Here is an 18,628-nt window from a genome sequence, read left to right as displayed (position 1 = left end):
TCACACAGGGCAGGCGGGGGCAGGCGGAGGCCGGCAGGGGGCACACAGGGCAGGCGGGGGCAGGCGGGGCCAGCCGGGCAGGTGGGGCAGGCAGGGCAGGCGGAGGCTGGCAGGGGGCAGGCACACAGGGCAGGCGGGGCAGGCAGGGCAGGCGGAGGCTGGCCATAGGGTCAGGCAGGGCAGGCGGGGCCAGCCGGGCGGCGGAGACTGGCATCGGGGCAGGCAGGGCAGGCGGAGGCCGGCAGGGGGCACATAGGGCAGGCGGGGGCCAGCCAGGCAGGCGGAGGCTGGCATCGGGGCAGGCAGGGCAGGCGGGGGCCAGCCGGGCCCTCACCTCGCAGCCAGTCCTGGAAGTAGTGCAGCCACATCTTGGGCGGCTGGCGGGCGCGGTCGCGCACCACGTGTGGCAGGCCGCCCAGGGCCCGGTGCAGGCCGTACAGCGCCTCCTGCGAGCTGGGGTAGTGGAAGCCGCCCTGGGTGGCGATGAAGACGTGGTAGAAGGAGAAGTACTTGGCCTGGGTGGCGATGAAGGCATGCTCCTTGGTGCCCCGCGGCACGATGTCCGTCAGGTACAGCCCGTCGTGCACCAGCGTGGTGCCGTACAGGGTGAGCCCCAGCAGCGCCAGGAACAGCAGCACCACGATGCCCTGGGGACGGGGAGCCTGTCAGTCTGTGCCGGGCACCCCCTGGGCAGGGCAGAGCCACCCCGGCACAGACCCCCCGCCCTGCCCGGGCACCAGGCCCTGCCCTGCCGCACAGGCCCACAGCAAGCAGTGGGCACCCAGCTCCCCCCAGAGTGCCAGGGAGCCTCCCAACCCCAGTGCCAGGGTCTCATGCCAGCTCTCAGGGCGCCCTCCCAGTGTGCCACAGTGCCAGGGAGTCACCCCAGCACCTCCCCCATGCCCGGGTGCCCCCCAAACCCCCAGCGGCAGGGAGCCCCCCAGCATTCCCCTGCCGAGCCTGGGAGTTAGCCCCAGTCCCCAGCTCCCCAGCACGGCCAGCGTCCGCCTCCAGCCCCCCCACCTTGCACCGCTCCCCAGGGGGATGAGGGCCGACGTGAGCCGGGGGCGGCAGGCCCAGCCCCCCCTACCTTGGTCTGGTTTGCAGCAGGAGGGGGGCGTACTTCTCCCTGGCGAAGTCGGCCAGATTCCAGCGGCACAGGGGCAGTGGCCCGCACTCCCGGCCCCCCTTGGCCCCGTCCAGCAGGTCGCGGGTGGAGCTGGCCGGGGCGAAGAGCTGGGAGCCCAGCGGGTCGGCGGGGGACAGCGGCACGGCGGGCGCGGTGCAGACCTGGGCGGTGGGTGGCAGGATGGTGACAATGTGCCGGCCCGAGGGGTCGCAGCAGGTGAAGGCCTGCACCGTGGTGGTGATCTGGGTGCGGGTGGCCACGGCCGGGTGCCCGTAGGGTGAGGGGTGGGAGGCATGGTTCTCGTTGGCGTCGGCGAACTCCTGCGGCTGGATCTGGATGACGCGGGAGGAGCACGGGCTGGGGGAGGAGGAGCCGGGGGACGTTCAGAGAGCTGTGATAGGCGCCCCTCTGCCCACGCACGGCTGCCCTGGTGGTCACCGCACCCACGCTGGCATGCGCCCGCTGCTGGGGCACAGCACCGCCCCCGCTTAGCAGGGAGTGGGATTCTCCCTGGAGCGACCCCTCCTGGCCGCCCCAGGAAAGGCACCCAGCTGTGCTCAAGCCGGGGGGCAAGGCCCCAAGCACCTCTGAGCCACTGCTTAGCCCTGCCAGCTGGGCCCCGATTCTGGCGCGGCAGGAGGATCCGCACAGGGGCTGACTGCGGGCTCAGGCTTGGGCCCAGCTGTGCCAGGCACGTGGGCTCTGCTGCCTATCGCCCCCCTCCCGGAGCATGGCACGGGCCCGGCTCTGCCCTGGGTGTCCCCAGCCCCCATCCCAGAGCACAGCACGGGCCCAGCTCTGCCCTGGGCCCCCCCCGGACCCTCTCCCGGAGCACGGCACGGGCCCGGCTCTGCCCTGGGCCCCCCCCAGACCCTCTCCCGGAGCACGGCACGGGCCTGGCTCTGCCCTGGGCCCCCCCCAGACCCTCTCCCGGAGCACGGCATGGGCCTGGCTCTGCCCTGGGCCCCCCCCCCCGACTCTCTCCCGGAGCACGACACGGGCCTGGCTCTGCCCTGGGCCCCCCCGGACCCTCTCCCGGAGCATGGCACGGGCCCGGTTCTGCCCTGGGCCCCCCTGGACCCTCCCGGAGCATGGCACGGGCCCGGCTCTGCCCTAGGCCTCCCCTGGCCCCCCTCCCGGAGCACGGCACGGGCCCGGCTCTGCCCTGGGTCCCCGCCGGACCCTCTCCCGGAGCATGGCACGGGCATGCCTCTGCCCTGGCCCCCCCCCCGACCCTCTCCCGGAGCATGGCACGGGCCTGGCTCTGCCCTGGGCGACCCCGGCCCCCCTCCCGGAGCATGGCACGGGCCTGGTTCTGCCCTGGCCCCCCCTCCCCGACCCTCTCCCGGAGCACGGCACGGGCCTGGCTCTGCCCTGCGGGCCGGCACCTGTAGAAGCAGCAGAGGACGTCGAGCCGCTGGTCCTGGCGCCGGTGCAGGTCCAGGCTCAGGATGGCCGGGAAGATGAGCAGCACCATGGCGAAGTTAAACACCACGACCACGGCAGCCTGCGGGGACACGGGGCGCAGAGCTCAGGCCACGGGGCTCGAGGGGTTAAACCCGGCTCACCACCCTGCCGGGGAGCCAGGGTCTGCGTGTCCGACACGCGTGTGGGACCATGTCACACCTCGGTCAGTTACAGGGGAAGAGCGGGGGGGGGGTTCCTGCAGGGAGAAGGGGTGCAGCATGGGGGAGGGGTGAGGGGGTGTTGGGGGGCCGAACCTGCAGGGAGAAGGGGCGGCGGGGGCGGCGGGGTGAATGGGGTGTGGGGGGGGCCATAGCTGCAGGGAGAAGGGGCGCGGGGCGGGGGCGGGGTGAGGGGGTGTCAGGGGGGCAGTATCTGCAGGGAGAAGGCGGGCGGGGCGGGGGTGGGGTGAGGGGGTGTCAGGGGGGCAGTATCTGCAGGGAGAAGGTGGGCGGGGCGGGGGTGGGGTGAGGGGTGTCGGGGGGGCCGTACCTGCAGGGAGAAGGCGCGCAGGGCGGGGATGGGGTGAGGGGTGTCGGGGGGGCCGTACCTGCAGGGAGAAGGCGCGCAGGGCGGGGATGGGCACCAGGGCTGCCATGAAGAAGGCGATCATGTTGCTGATCGAGGTGAGGGCCACGCTGGTGCCCGTACGTCTCAGGCACTCACCTGTCCGCTCCTGTGGGGGAAACAAACAGGACAGGTCACCCAGTGCCCCGCGCCTGCCCCTGCCCCCCGAGGCAGGTCCCCCAGCGCCCCGCGCCTGCCCCTGCCCCCCGAGGCAGGTCTCCCAGCGCCCCGTGCCAGCCCCTGCCCCCCGAGGCAGGTCACCCAGGCCAGGGCGGCCTCACCTTGAAGGGGACGTGCTGGCTGGTCTCGGTGAAGGCGTGAGCGAGGAGGAACATATCGTCCACCCCGATGCCCAGGGCCAGGAACGGCAGCACCTGTGGGGACAGGAACCCGCCTCGATACTGAGCGTCTGCAGCCGGTCCAGCTGCCACCACCCCATGCCAGAATGCGCCCACCTCTGGGGGACAAGCACCGGCCACAGCTCCACCCGGAGAACCCAGGATCCCATGGGAACAGGGCAAGGGATCCACAGGGGCAACCGGCCCAGGCTGGGGCACAGCCCCCCCCGGTCTGCCCCCCCACAAGAGTAGATAGCGCTCTGCATCAGGCTGAGATGCTGGGGAGAGCGCCCCCTACTGAGCCCTCACGCCGCTCCCTGCAGCACAGCGCCCCCCAGTGCCACACTGCGGTATAGGGACCAAGGTCAGAGTACCCCCACTGAGCCCCCCCCGCTCCTCAGCACAGCGCCCCCTAGCGCCGCACTGCGGTATTGGGACCAAGGTCAGAGTACCCCACTGAGCCCCCACCCTGCTCCTCAGCACAGCGCCCCCTAGCGCCGCACTGCGGTATTGGGACCAAGGTCAGAGTACCCCACTGAGCCCCCACCCTGCTCCTCAGCACAGCACCCCCTAGCGCCGCACTGCGGTATTGGGACCAAGTCAGAGTACCCCCACTGAGCCCCCACCCCACTCCCTGCAGCACAGTGCCCCCCAGTGCCACACTGCGGTATTGGGACCAAGGTCAGAGTACCCCCACTGAGCCCCCACCCTGCTCCTCAGCACAGCACCCCCTAGCGCCGCACTGCGGTATTGGGACCAAGTCAGAGTACCCCACTGAGCCCCCACCCCACTCCCTGCAGCACAGCGCCCCCCAGTGCCACACTGCGGTATTGGGACCAAGGTCAGAGTACCCCCACTGAGCCCCCACCCTGCTCCTCAGCACAGCGCCCCCCAGTGCCACACTGCGGTATTGGGGCCAGCCCTGACAGCGAGGGCAGAGTGCCAGCGTTATTCCCCGCAGGTCTCCCACACCGCTGCAGAGCGGGTGAGAAGGTGGGTCCCGGCCCCAGAGGTGCCAGCTCTGGCCCCAGCAGCCCCCGCGCAGGAGGGCAGCAAGGCACGGCGGGCCGGCAGGGTCTCCCCATGGCCCTGCCGGCCCTGGCGTGCGGTACCTGGGTGGTGGCTGCGTTGAAGGAGATCCCCAGCAGCGAGCAGAGCCCGAGTCCTGACGCCACGGACAGGGCCACCAGCAGGACGCCGGCCAGGCCCACGGCCCCCTGGGATTTGGAGCAGTCCCAGCGCAGCATGGTCACGCAGGCGTACGCCAGCTGGAAGCAGAGCGGGGGCGGGTGAGCGCAGGCGGGCTTAGCGTGGGCGGGGGGCGGGCTGGCGGAGGGGGTGGGTACCTACCATCAGGAGGTAGCCCCCGGCCACGCGGATGGCGCTCACGTCCGAGAAGGACTTCATGATGTCGCTGAGCGTGGTGGTGGAGAAGGCGTGGACACCCTGGGAGCTGTTGTGCGGGAGGGACTCCTGCGCCAGCTGGGGAGAGACGGGGCCTCAGAGACCCGGCCGGCGGGCACCGCGCCCAGGGCAGCACCGTGGGCAGCCCCCCTGCCACCCTCCCAGTGGGCCGCCCGCCCCAGGCCACGCCACACCACACTGCTCCCGGGGGGCAGCCCTCCCCCCACCCTCCGCCCCTTGCAGTGGGCACCCCACCCCGGCTACCCCACACCCCTCCCAGCAGCACCCGAGCCCCTGCTACGCCCCTCCCGGTGGGCAGCCCATGCCCCCCGCCACACCCCTCCCAGTGGGCAGCCTGCGACCTCCCCATGGGGCAAAGCAGGAGGAGGCCGCAGCCAAACCCCCAGGCCCTGGGCCGTATCTGGCTGAGACCCTGTTGGGCCCTGCAGCCAAGGGCCCCTGTGGGAACCTGGCACTGAGAGCTGGGGGAAGGGGGGAGCCCTGAACCCATGCCAAGCCAGCCAGAGCTGCCCCTGGCACAGCCCCAGCCAGCCCTCGATGCCAGGCGTGCTGTGCCCAATGTGGGGCTCCGACTCCCATGGGGGGCTGAGCGCAGACGCTGAGAGGGCACTGGGGGTCCCCCCCCCCAGCCCTCATTTCCCCAGAGCCCCGGGGCAGCCCCCAGAGCATGGCCACGGCCAACGTAGCATCATGCTGCCCTTCACCAAGCACGCTCACCCCCCTGGCATGCTCACCCTCCCCGGCTCACTCACACACACCCTGGCACGCTCACACCCCCCAGCATGCTCACACACTCCCCGGTATGCTCACACCCCCCAGCAGCTCACACACACCCTGGCACGCTCGCACACACCCTGGCACGCTCACACCCCCCAGCATGCTCTCACACACCCCAGCACGCTCACGGCCCCCAGCACGCTCACACCCCCCAGCACGCTCACCCCCCAGCACGCTCTCACACACCCCAGCACGCTCACACCCCCCAGCATGCTCTCACACACCCCAGCACGCTCTCACACCCCCCAGCATGCTCTCACACCCCCCAGCACGCTCACACCCCCCAGCATGCTCTCACACACCCCAGCACGCTCACACCCCAGCACGCTCTCACACACCCCAGCACGCTCTCACACACCCCAGCACGCTCACGCCCACCTCGGCACGCTCAGCCGCAAGCACAGGTGTGTGCACGTAGACACCCCGCAAGTCCTCCCGTGTTGCACTGCTGATGAGCGGCCATCCCCTCCATCCCCCCACAGGGTGGGGATCAGCCCCCTGCTCCCAGCCCCTCCTACCTCCACGAACTCCCTCTGCCAGGCCTCCAGGATGGCAGCCGCCTTCTCCTCACTCCAGCCGATCTCCTGGATCTCGTAGTCGTCCTTGAAGTGCTCGTAGAGCTGCCGGGGGCTCATGAGCAGGAACATGGTTTGCAGGGCCTCAGCGCTGCCGGGACAGGACACACCTATGGGCCCAGCCATGGCACCCCCAGTGCTAAACGAAGCGCCCCAGCTGGGCGGCCAGCCCTGCCCCCGGTGCCCCCTCCAGAGCACTGCAGCTGGGCGGCCAGCCCCCAAACCCTGGAGGCACCAGGCAGCAGAGCCCTGGGCTGGCCTAGGTGGAAACAGGGGGCTCGTGGGTTTGTCCCTGACCCAGCCTGGGCAGGAGAAAACTCAAAGCGCCTTCGCCCTCCCAGCCATGCCAGTTCCCCACCCCGCCGCGTGGGCTCGTCCGTGGGAAAGTGACCAGCCCCACACGGGGGACCCTGAGGCCCAGGCCTCACCCCCCGTGCTCCCGCTTACCTCAGCAGCCTGCCCTGCGGGTCCTTTGTGGTGCCACCCAGGATCAGCTCCTCTTGCCAGTGCATGAATTTCCGGGAGAAGCCGTGGCAGCCCCCCGTCAGCTCGGAGGGGATGTCGGGGTCCTGGGGGGAGCAGGAGGGTGGGGTGGGTGAGGGCAGGCACAGGAGCCAGGGAAGCCAGGCCGTGCACCTCCCAGCCCCAAAATGTTGTGAGGGCCGGTGCCAGGGGCCCAGCTGTGCCCTCAGCCACGCGGGCACCAATCTGGAGCAGAGTCACCCTGGCAGGACATGGCCCGAGGCCTCCCTGCTGCCGGCTCCAGCCGCCGGGAGCCGTGCCCTGCTGGCAGGAGCTGGGGAAGGGTCCAGGCTGTTTACAAGACCCGACACCGTCCAGGCTGTCACTTGTCTGAACCCCGGCGCTCTGCCCACGGGGGCCTCCACCTCCAACCTCCGCTCTGCCTGGGCAAGGCTTTGGCTGGCAACCCCCAATGCTCTCCAGCATGGCAGGCGGTCACCCTTGGGCAGCCGGCAGTGCAGTCAGACCGCCCTGGCCCCTGGCTTGGGGTCCCGCTGGGGCTTATTCTCTGTCCCTGCCTGGAAAGGGACGATCCAGTGGGCTTGGACCAGCCCAGTGGGTAAAGCAGAAACTCACCACCTGCCAGGCAGCCCTTTCTGCCCCCACCCCCCCCAGGCACGGCTCTCGTTCCCGGAGGGGCTCTGTGGAGCCCCTGCAGTGCCCACGGCTGAGATACCCACCAGCACCTGCCCTCCGCAGGCTGTGTGCTGCCCTGCCCGGGCGCCCCCTCCAAATCCCACAGCGTCTTCCTCTGGCTGCTGCAGCCAGGCGGGGGGAATTGTTTGGGGTGACTGCACGGCCCTTCAAGCCAGGGGGAGAGGTGTTACAACTGACCCTCCCGCCCGCTGTGGCCCTGTTGTCCACCCCACGCTCACCCCCGGCCCCAGCTCCCAAACTGCCCCCTGCTCCGGGAGGCCTTCCAATGAGAACTGCCCACCAGGCTGTGTTTGCCCCGTGCCAGCCTGCGTCGGCCCGCTGGCAGCCCGCTGCCCTGCTGGCACAGCTCTCCAGCTGCCTCGAGCCATCAGGCGTGGCTAAAATTAGGAACCAACCTTGCAGATTCTGCACTTTACTCTGCCAGGGGAGCAAAGCCATTGGTTCTGGATCGGTTCTGGATCCAGGGATGGAGGGGCCCAGCGCTGTCTGCCGGGAGGGCGGCAGAGAACTAAACCCTGCCAAAGCACTAGCTGTCAGCAGAGGGGCCCCCCTGCAGTGTGTGTGTGTGTGAGGGGGGGTGGTTCCCTTTGCTCTCCGGTTCCTGCGTCCTGGCAGTCTCAGGGGTCACTGGGCCCATTGCAAAGGGGTCAGCGTAGCCCCGGCAGCCCCTGAAAGGGCTGGTGGCCACGGTGCGGAGACAGGGATGGAGACGGAGAGGGGAGCAGCTTCGAGACGTCCCCAATTCCCTGGCAGGGTCGGAGCTGGGGCCTGGGCTACAGGGATGGCCTGTCTAAAATACACGGACGGCTCCTCCACGGCTGGCCATGGAGGACACCAGGGAGCGGCTGGCCCCGCATGTCCACCCAGACAGTGTCCCCATGCAGCGTCCCGCTCCCAGAGCCTGCAAGCTGAACTGAGCGAGACAGGGAGGGAAACACGCAGCAAGGACCCCTCCGCCCCTGCGTCCGGTGGCACCCACCTGCTGGCTCAGCCTGTTGGGGGCGCTGGTGGGGCACGCGGGCTCGCGGGGGTTGAGGCAGGGCCGCTCCACGTAGGCCTGCCCCACCTGCGCCTTGTCCAGCAGCTCCCGGAAGCCGTCCAGCGAGGTGAACTGGCCCAGCTCCTCCAGCAGCTGCACGGGGTCCAGGTTCGTCCACTGGATGTCCGGCCGCCCCCTGCCAAAACGGGAGCAAGCGCCCAGAGAATCAGGGACCCGGCCACTGCCCTCCGGACACCTGCCCCTGGACTGATGTGTGGTGATGTGGCCGGGCAGGATCGGGGCCCCCTTCCCAGTGGCACCTGCCCTCTGGCCACGCCCAGGCTAGTAACGCAGGAGGGTGCCCTCCCACACTCCCCAGCCACCCAGCAACCTCTGTCCCAAGTCCCTGGGTCCCTGGCAAACGCCCCTCTCCCTGCGCCCAGGACTCCCCCGCGGGACCGGCCAGACTCCACCCCTACCCAATGCAGGAGGGACTAGGGCAAGGGTGGGATGGGAGCTGTAGCAATGGGGCTGCGAGGATTTGCCAACCGCCTCCCCACCGTGGGGCTGTGACAGGCCCCATGCCCCCCCACCCCTTTGCAAGGCGGCTGCCCCCAGAGCCGGCGCCAGATGCCAAGTCAAATAGCATGGCTGATCCTGTTACACGCCCCCGGCCCAGCGTGGCTCCCGGCCCCTCCTTTGTGCCGCCAGTCAGGGCAATTAGCGCCCGCGCCCTGACGTCTTGATAGAGGGGAGCAGGCGGCCGGGACATGGCCAGGCAGCAGGGGACAGGGCAGCACCCCGGGGCAGGCAGGGGAAAGCAAGAACGGACAGCAAACTGCCCCCAGTCCCCTCTAGCCCCCTTCCATTCCCCCCTCCATCTCTTCCCCTCTCCTCCCCAGACCTTGCTCCCCCCCGCAGTACTCAGTTCCCCTCCCCCCGCCCCGTTCCTGGCCCGCAGCTGTTGATGGTGCAGAGCAGGATGCAGCCGGCACAAGTGGACAGAGTCTGGCACCTGCTGCTGGCATTTGCTTCACAAGCAGGGCAGCGGGTCCAGTGGGGAAGGGGCTTCTTGGCTCTGCTGCTGACCAGCTGGGCAACCCTGGGCGAGTCCCACCACCGTGCCTCAGTTTCCCCTTCCACCCTGCGCCAGCCTCTTCTACGCAGCTTGTAGGCTGCTTGAGGCAGGGGCTGCTTGCTGCCATGCGTGTGATCTCCCCCCAGCCCCGCCCTGCCAAGGGCAGCCCAGGGTGCATGCCAACCCCCCACCACCCGCACAGAGCACGCCAGGGCTCCAACCCATGGGCACGAGCGCTGCTGCACAGCCAGACCGCAGAGAGCCCTGGGAAATCACAAAGGGGGGGAAAGGCTTTACAATCCAGCCAGGCTTGTAACGCATGGCAGCACTGCCCTGCCTCCCACCCTGCCCCCTTGGGGGGGGCCCAGCTGGCCACACCCTGAGAGTAGGGGGTGGGTGCTGGGACGGCCTGGCTCCTTAGCCATCTCCTCACTGTCCCCAGACGCAGGGATCCAGCAAATCTCCATTCACTGAAGCTGCCCGGACCCCTAGTGCACACCACGTAAACAAGGGGGGCAGCAGCTGGGCATGGTCCCATGCTCCCTGCAGCCCCCACAGACCGGGTGAGAGCCCCGTCCATCTGGACTGGGCCTGGGGTGGAGAGGGACCAGCGGGGACCCGCTGGCGCAGGGGCTGTAGGCAGGCAGACCCACAGGGGGTCATAGCCCAGGAATCCTGCACCCCCTGGTGTCCAGGCAGGAAGTGGGGCACGTCTGAGTGGAGGAGGGGGAGCAATGCCCAGGGTGGGAGTAACAGCCGTCCCCTCCCTCTCCTGTCAGCCTGGCCGCTTACCCCATCCTCTGCCCTGGATCAGGCCCGGGCCAGCTGCCATCCATGCCGTACACTAACACCGTGTCAGCCCCGGGATCTGCCGCTCACATGGGCCCCACGGGATGGGCATGAGGGAGCCTGACCCAACGCCCCCCGAGCACAGCCACCTTCTGCCGCCTCCTCCAGCACCGCACGGGGGGCTGCGAACCGAAGCTTTGACCCGCAGGCCCCGAGAGAGACGGGCCAGGCTAAGGGCACAGCCCAGGAGGCCAGGGGCACTCCGCAGAGGGGGTGCCAGCCACACGTCAGCGCCCGACGGACTTGGCCAGCCTGGAGGGACTTCGGTGGCCTTGGGGCTGAGGCACAGGGCAGATGGCAAGTGAGATCTCTGGATAGCTTGGCTAAGCGACACGCCCCTGGGGGGCTAGGCGGGGAAAACGTCTCGGAGCGTTTGATGTGTGTGGAACCTGCAGGGGCGCAGGGAAGGCAACCCGGGAGACCCCAACGGGCGTCTCTACAAGCCTGGGGAGGAGCGAGCCGACGAACGCGTCAGCTGAGCCCCAGAAGGATCTAGCCGGGGGCGCGACTCCGGACTGTGGGGGCCGGCTTCCCGAGGGCAGGGCGGGAAGCCCTGTCACCAGAGACGCTGGCCCGACCTCAGAGATCGGCCCGTAGGGAACAACCCTGCACTGGCAGCCGGAGATGGGTGTGGTGGGACCAGACCAGCTTCCTCTTCTACAGCCTGTGGCTAGAGGTGGGCTTCAGCCACTGGCCGATCGCGGCGAGCACTGGAGATAGGGACTAGCCCTGGCCAATGGGCACCAGCCACCGTATGGCCCAGCGGGCCCCATATGGCCCTGATCTCGGGGGCTGGCAGAAGCTAGAGTCTCCTGTGCCAAGGACTCTCCTGCTGCTTTGGTCATGCAGCTCGGTCCAGCCACGCCGGCTGGCAGGAGGAGCACAGCATGGGTCCCAGCCTCAGCATCTGCTTGCTCCAGCTTCCAGGGCCCAAGGGATTCCAGTGCCTCAGGGAGGATCTGGAGCCGGCCTTTCCTTGGACACACCAACGCCCCTTCCCAGTGCCCATGGGACCAGCCGGGCACAGCAAAGCAGAGCTCCCTCTTCGGACGCGGTCGGCAGCCCTGGCCCCACCTCCCGCTGCATGAGCTCTGCTGAGCCGGTGCCGTTGGTTCCAGCCCCTCTGCTGAGTCCCGATGCCGCAGCCCTCCACTGTATTTCCTTCTGGATCCCACACAAGAGCAAGAAGCAGGGATGGCAGGGTCCAGGCCGGCGGGCGACTTCTCCTCCTTTCTCATAAAGAAACGAAGGAGAGAATAACGAGCTCCAGGAGGAGAAAGGAAGAGCGAGAGAGGGAGCGAGACGAGGCAGAGAGGAGCTGGGCATGAGGCAGAAACTCACTCCAATAATTCACGGCGGCTGGCTCGGAACTGGGCGAGCGCTTTGAGATTCCCACATACCGAACGGCCGCTGCCAGAGAGAGCTCCTTTATCTGCGGCTTCGTGCTTCACTGAGCCAAGTCAGCCCCTTTTGTTTTCCAGCCATCGCTGCGCTTTGACCCCCTCCCCCTCGCGGAGAACCCCTCCGCTGGAGTGAAGTGGAAGCCGGGGCCGGGGGAAAAGACCCGGAGATTTCAGCCCCTCCGCACTGAGACTGGTTCACATTCAGAATTGGGAAACAGAGAGAGAGCCCCTTTCCCTCTGGCCCAGGGGCTGGGCGCAGGGGCAGAGAGGAAGGAAGAAGTGAGGAGCCGGGCCTGGAAAGGGGGTCATCCCGCCCTGGCTGTGCCTGCTCCCCTCTCTGCTGACACCGCTTCGGCGTGCGGCCACAAGATCCCCTTTTACCAGCCAGGGTGCTGCAGCCTCCCGGCTGACTCTGACCCCCGGCATGGCAGATCACAGCCCCCCGGCCACGTTTTCCCCTGCCTCCAGCACCCCCTCCTTTTGCCACCCATCCCAAAGTCAAGGGGGTGGGGGGAGTCGTCCAGGATTTTGGGGGGGGGTGTTTTACAAGCCTTCCCTCCCTTTATCTGCTGGGGTTTGAAAGCCCCCCTCTCTCCCTCCCGCTCTCGTGGGGCAGCAGGCTGAATAACGCCACTCTTTCATTTGTTGGGCAACTCGGGCTTTCAGGGCAGCATTAGCATGAGAATGCAGGCACTGCCGTTTGCTGACAAAGGGCCTCGCAGACAAACAGCCGTGTAAACAGAAAGAACGCCATGGATGGTTCCCCACCCCCTCCTCCCTGCGCCCGGCCCAGGGTTCCCCCTCCAGACCCACCCACCCACCCTCAGAGAAACCGGAGGACCAGCCAGGAGAGAGGCGTCAGGGCCGGCGGCTAACGCACCCAGCTGGGAGCTGGGAAAGCTGGGTTCTCCTGCTGGCTCTGGCACTGAGCCGCCAGGCGACCTTGGCCAACTCTCCCCACCGCAGTTTCCGTGTCTGTATAACAGGGACAGTGACACGGACGGCTGACATTCTGCCCCCTCTCCGAGGTGGGTGGGTATCGGTGTCCCCATATACAGGTGGGGAAACTGAGGCACAGGGCAGCACTGCAACTTGCCCAGGGTCATGCAGGGAGTCAGTTGCGGAGCCATGAACCCAGGAGTCCTGCATTCTGCTGCTCACTCATCGGGAGACTTAATTCAAATAGTGCCAGCAAAACACTCGAGGGTCTCTCAGCCTCTGCACCTCCCATCCCTCCAGGGGCAGCGCCAACAGGGCGGACACATGGGCTGGGCACAGAGGAGCATCAACTCAGCTCCACAGCGCGGTGCCCCGGCCCAGGGCTGCAGCCTGCACTGTAAGGAGGAGGCACTTGGCCCCACGTCACCCGCCAGCCCGACACGTACACAGGGTCACTACCATGCCCTGCCCTGGGGTGAGGTCACATGTCTGAGCTCTGGCCCCACGGGCTGCGACCCCCCGCTGTGCCTGCTGCCCTCTGATGAGCCACAATCCAGTCCAGGAGCAGATGGAGACTCCGCACAGCCCGGTGGGCAGCAACCCTGCCCCGTGGGGTCGCCGAGGGACTATCGCCAGGGGGTGCCCAGCTACTGGCAGGCACTACGGCTTCCCACAGCCTGGATCTGGGGAGGCCCCCAAGACGGGAGAGGCCAGCTGGCGAGGAAGTGAGCCCTCTGGACTTCATGCCCAGTGCCCAGGAGCCTCATCACAAGCTGGGGGGCGCTCAGAGGAGAGCCATGAAAACAGTCGGGGGGGCCGGAGAAGGTCTGCCTGCAGGGTCCCTGGCTGAGCAGCGGTCAGGGCCACGTGGGCAGAGAGAAGAGTCCTGCACGGACCAGCCTGGGAACCCCTGGCTGTGTCCATTGCTAGCTCCTGCAGGGTGGTGGAAGTGGGGTACCGCGCACGCCAGGGGTGCTGGGGACTGGCGCAGCAGCTAATTGGCAAGAGGTAACTGGGCAGAGCTGGCTGCGTGCGCTGCCCCACTGATACCCCGGAGGCAGACCCCACTGGGAAAGGGGGACCCAGCTCCCCCTGCAGAGCGATAGGAGGAGGGCACTCACGGGAGGTAGGCGGAGCCTCCTTGCAGCTTGGCACCGTCCCAGAAGCAGTCCAGCGGGGTCAGGATCACGCAGGGGAAAAGCTTCTCGATCATCTGGGGGGGCGGGGGCGACACAGGGGGAGGGATCAGAACCCTGGCAGAGACGCTGGATCCCCCGGGCACTATCACCACCCTCCACTCGCTTCTTCCCCTGCCGGCCACGGCCCCCACCCCTGGCTTCTCCTCTGCAACTCCAGCAGCCTCCCTGATACCGTCCCCAAGTGGCGGGACTCCCCGCTATGCGGAGCCAGACATCCCCCCGGCCTCTCTGCGCTGGGGCCAGACAAGCTCTGGATCCAACCCAGTCTTTTCTCATCGCCACCGGCCCTGGCAGCCAACGGGCGATGCAGACCGAGCGCCCCTCGTGCCCCATGCTCTCTGCCCCTACGGGCAACGCCAGCATGGGGCCCAGGCAGCAGGACGTCGGGGATTTCCCGGTCTGGTCCCAGGGCCTCACCCGCTCGATCATGCCATTCTCAATGATGGGGACACCGGACTTGTAGCAGATTTTGTTCAAATCCCAGGATCTGGGGAAATAAGCAGAGAAATTAAAGGAAGGTGAGACCGGCGGAGGGAGCTGTACGGTGCTGGGCGTTAGGAGGGGCGGGGCAAGGACACGGGGTGTGGGGCATCAGGAGGGGGCAGGGCATCAAGAGAGCAGGGTCATTAGGAAGAGTTAGGAGGGGCAGGGCGTTAGGGCGTCAGGAGGGGCGGGGGGCCAGGGGCATTAGGAGGGGCGTGCAGGGTGGAATCCAGACCCTGGGACCCCCGTGATCTGTGGCCCTTTTGTGTCACACTCACTTTCCATACAGCGAGACTTGCACCTTGCTGGCCGCCAGCGCCGCCTCGAGGTGCAGCTCCAGCGCCTCCTGGGTGAGGACGTTCTCCCCTTCCCGTTTTGGAGTCTGGATCAGCATTTGGGACGTGTAGACGGATTCTTCCCCCAGCTTCTCTTTCGTGTACCTGAGCTCCTGGCTGACACGGCTGCCAGCTGGGGAGAGAATGAGAGAACTCCAATTAACGCACTGCCCCCGAGGTGGCTGGGGACCCTCCTGGAGCCAGCTCCCTCCTGCACTGTGCTGAGAGCGCCGGAGAAGGCGGACACCCCCTGTAGATGAGACTGGTTGGAGCTCAGCTCTGCCCAGAGCACTAGAACAAGGGGACACCTAACGAAACAAGGAGGCAAGAAATTAGAGAACATGTTTTTATGCAATGCAAAATTAACCCTTGGAACTCCTTGCCACAGGATATCACACAGCTCAGCAGGGGATCAGACGTTTCTATGGATCCTGAGACAGGCTGGGCCTACAAATTTACCCCAGTTGTGAGCTCAGTTGTAAAAGGTTCATCAGATGTTACAATAACCAACACTGGTGAGCAAAGGTCCAAAAGGGCGACAGAAAAACTGATGTAATCCAAGCTGACATCACTCAAGGACTGTGCTGAACTTAGCAGGCGAGGTGCAGCCGGAAGTTAATGTGCAAAGTTGATATGTCTGATATTAGGCCTCACTGGTGGACAAAATCATGAAAAAAAGAGATTTTGTGGGGAAAGACATAAAGACCAGACAGAGGCTATTGGAGTGAGCCCCGCCACCCTAGCTGCCACCCGCACTGCCTCCTGGGGCCCCGGGCCTTCATCACGCTGATCCGGAGACCTTTCCTGATCAGAACAGAGAGAGACAGACCCAGCCGACGTCACCGCCCCATCGGCTCCAGCCGCATCCCAAACGCCGGCTGGGTGGACCATTCTGACCATCTTTGATACCATTTAAAACGATCAGACAAGGGGGCCTTTCCTTCTAAGGACGGGCTCCAGCTGACAGGAGCGGGAATGGGGCCTGGGTTCCAATAAAAGCCGTAGTTTATCTTTGACGTTTCAAAGGCTTTAGCCGTTTTCCCTTCTTTTCTGTATCTTTAATGAAAGGTTAGAAGGGTTTTAAGGGTGCATTTGCCGGGGCAGGAAGTGGGCTGAGTCTCTGTCCACCAAGCCCCGGGGTTTGTTTAACCCTGGACAATGACTGCATTACGTTATGGGGTACCGCCCGGATACACCAGAAGAGAAACAGAAGAGGAAGCAACCCCACCCCACCCCCACCCCCGGCATGTCCAGCCCGAGCTGCCTCGTAAGCACGGTTTTGCTGCCCGCACCCTTGCGGCTCTGCGAGCAAGGCGCCCCTGCCTGTAAATACGGACACTCTCGTTTGCTTTCTCAGCACCTAGCGCATGACAGCGGTTTGGCCAAACCCACCCAACACCTGAAAAACCCCCTTGACAGATACTACCCTGGCTGGGCAGGATGTCTGGGAACTGAGTCGATTCTCAATTCAGCTGTGCCGTCCCGCTCTTCCCGCTCATCGGATGCCCCAAGCCGAGCCCCACCCACCCTTCCTTCACTAACACGGATGAGGGGGAGCCGTCGGACCCGCCATTCAAAGCGAGATGAGAGGGACAGGATCAGAGTGATGGGCCATCCCATCCGGCTCTTCTTTCTGCCCCGTTGGGACCAGGTGTGGGGTCCGTAAAACGCACTGCACGCTCTCTGGGGCAGGGAATTGTCCTCTCTAGGGTGGGGCCTGGACCTGGCTGGCCTCTGCACACTGAAACAAACAACAATTCCTTGTGCTTTGCTGCTCATTAGATAAATCAGACTGGCTCGGAGATCACGACGTCAGGAATCTGCCTTGGCTGGGCCAGTCCCTCGGTGCGGGGAAGGGGCGCGCCGTGGGTTTGTCCCGAATCTCCCTCGGCTCATTACAAATTTCAATCCATTGTTGGCAGCTGGATGCAAAGCAGAGCAATGCAGCCCACCCCAGCGGGTGGCTGGGACCCTGGCACCCTCACCTCCTTTGCCAGCTCCGAGCCTCGGGGCGCCTGGGGAAGAGTTTCTGAGCTTCCAGCCTGTGTTTCAGGATGGCATCAGGCAGCCCTTGCTCCACAGCGAAGCGGACAGAGGCTTGGGTGGCAGCCCAGGACTGCTCAGGCCTTGCCTTCATTTCCCATTCGCTGTCCCCTAAGTTCCCTCTCAGCTGCGCGGCCGCCCAGCTGCCGACTCAGCCCCGCCCAGGGGCTCAGGGCTGCGGCGGGGAGAGATGCCTCTCCCGCAGCACGGACCTGCCACAGCGGGGAGAGCCGCCCCTCCCGCACCACGGACCTGCCACAGCGGGGAGAGCCGCCCCTCCCGCACCACGGACCTGCCACAGCGGGGAGAGCCGCCCCTCCCGCAGCACGGACCTGCCACAGCGGGGAGAGCCGCCTCTCCCCGCCAGCCCCAGCGCGGACCTTCCCCGGACTGGCGGTGGCTGAGGGAGAGGAGTCCCTCCCCCTGGCCCAGCCGCGCCAGAGCCTCTCCTCCATCCCGGAGCTGCTGCAGTGAGAGAGGGCTGGGGGGAGTCCTCTCTCCCCACCGCAGCCCTAGAGCAGCCTGCACCCCAAACCCCTCATCCCTGGCCTCACTCCGGAGCCTGCATCCCCCTACACCTCAACCCTCTGGCCCAGCCCTGAGCCCCCTCTGGCTCCCCGAGCCCTGCATCCCTGGCCCCACCCCAGAGCCTGCACCCCCAGCCAGAGCCCTCACCACCCCTGCACCCCAACCCTCTGCCCCAGAAATGAGCCCCCTCCCGCACTCCGAACCCCTCGGCCCCACCCCATGAATTTTGTTACGTGCACCAGTATGAACGTGATGTGTCACACAGAGTCGTGTCACACATCACCTCCAGATTGGGGCACAGAACAAAATTCATTCCGCACATGGACGTAAAAAGTTAGAGGAAACACGGGTCCGGGCCCACGTCAACATCAGCCCTGCGGCCGCAGCCGGGGACGGACACGTCTTCAGCCCCTCCTACACAGCCCGCACTGGTTCCTCCCCAGACGCAGGCTCCCCAAGCGCTCCTGCCTGCACCCCTGTAGCCATCTCAGAGCGCTCCTCGCGTGGCCCCCGTCTGACAGACACTGGAGAGGTTTCGGTCCTTCCTTTTGGTTTGCCTCTGCTCCCGCCCCACCCAGCAGCGGGGCCGAGAGCCTCTCTCCAGGGGACTCATTTCTGCAGCCCGCTCCTTTGATCGCACACACAAGGCGGCTGCACCTTTCTTGTCAAGCTCGTCTTTGCCGCCCCCCTTCCACCCTTGCTCTCCGGCGTGTCTGACCGCGAGGGACCCATTTCCGGCCCTTTCCCACGGGAGCCCCCGGCCAGTCCACCGCGCTGCTGAGCGGCCAGTCGCCATCACGTTCCCATCTCCCGTCAGAGGAGCAGTGCGCTGTCCCTTGACGCCCTGCAGCCCCTGGCGCACCGGCGACGCACCCCGCTGTGGGGCAGGCTCCTCACTCTCCCGTCTGCCGTCCTGACCAGCCCCGCCCTGAGAACAACCCTGTGAATTCAACACAGTGGAAACCGGGAAAGCAGATGTGTCCAGCACTACCTCAGCAGGCGCCGGCTGGGCCCACTGTCCAGCGGCTCCTACATTCAGGCAGCCCCAGCCCCTTGGCCCCCCCGCCCGTCACCACCCAAAGGTGGCCGATCGCTCCCGCTAAGCACCCCCGTCTCGCCGCTGCCAGTGACTGGACCCGTTTCTCCACGCGGCTGCGCTTCTAGACCATCCCGGGTCTTTCCTGACAGGCCTCCCCGTAGCCTGGGGGGTCTGGTCGCCTCCGTTTTCACTTGAGAAGCCCTGAGATTTCCGTTCCCCGGCTGGCCCCGCAGCTCAACGTCTCTAGACTCTAGCTGCCTTTCCCGTCTCAGCCGGGGCCAGGCCAATCATTTCCGGAG

The 18,628-nt window shown here is 66.8% G+C and overlaps 1 protein-coding gene across 2 annotated transcripts in view; it reads right to left on the bottom strand.

Moving 5' to 3' along the window:
• The window catches only part of PTCH2 (patched 2), a 56,771-nt gene that overhangs the window by 16,525 nt on the left and 21,618 nt on the right, over window positions 1-18,628 (bottom strand). Inside the window, exons 3-15 of one of the 2 annotated variants that reach the window (XM_037906679.2) lie at window positions 14,663-14,852; window positions 14,319-14,388; window positions 13,824-13,915; window positions 8,434-8,629; window positions 6,723-6,844; window positions 6,219-6,366; window positions 4,849-4,980; window positions 4,611-4,766; window positions 3,442-3,534; window positions 3,144-3,269; window positions 2,518-2,636; window positions 1,092-1,486; window positions 335-649 (exon numbers count right to left, since the gene is read on the bottom strand). In XM_037906679.2, coding sequence (XP_037762607.1) covers window positions 335-649; window positions 1,092-1,486; window positions 2,518-2,636; window positions 3,144-3,269; window positions 3,442-3,534; window positions 4,611-4,766; window positions 4,849-4,980; window positions 6,219-6,366; window positions 6,723-6,844; window positions 8,434-8,629; window positions 13,824-13,915; window positions 14,319-14,388; window positions 14,663-14,852 — 2,154 coding nt within the window. Of the gene's footprint in view, window positions 1-334; window positions 650-1,090; window positions 1,487-2,517; window positions 2,637-3,143; window positions 3,270-3,441; window positions 3,535-4,610; window positions 4,767-4,848; window positions 4,981-6,218; window positions 6,367-6,722; window positions 6,845-8,433; window positions 8,630-13,823; window positions 13,916-14,318; window positions 14,389-14,662; window positions 14,853-18,628 lie in introns of those variants that run through there. The other variant, XM_043552500.1, reaches the window with a different exon arrangement.

Source organism: Chelonia mydas, chromosome 8 (genome assembly GCF_015237465.2).
Source record: "Chelonia mydas isolate rCheMyd1 chromosome 8, rCheMyd1.pri.v2, whole genome shotgun sequence".
NCBI classification, from domain to species: Eukaryota; Metazoa; Chordata; order Testudines; family Cheloniidae; genus Chelonia; species Chelonia mydas.
Note: the sequence above shows the minus strand (reverse complement) of the source record. Positions and strands in the feature narration are given on the sequence as shown.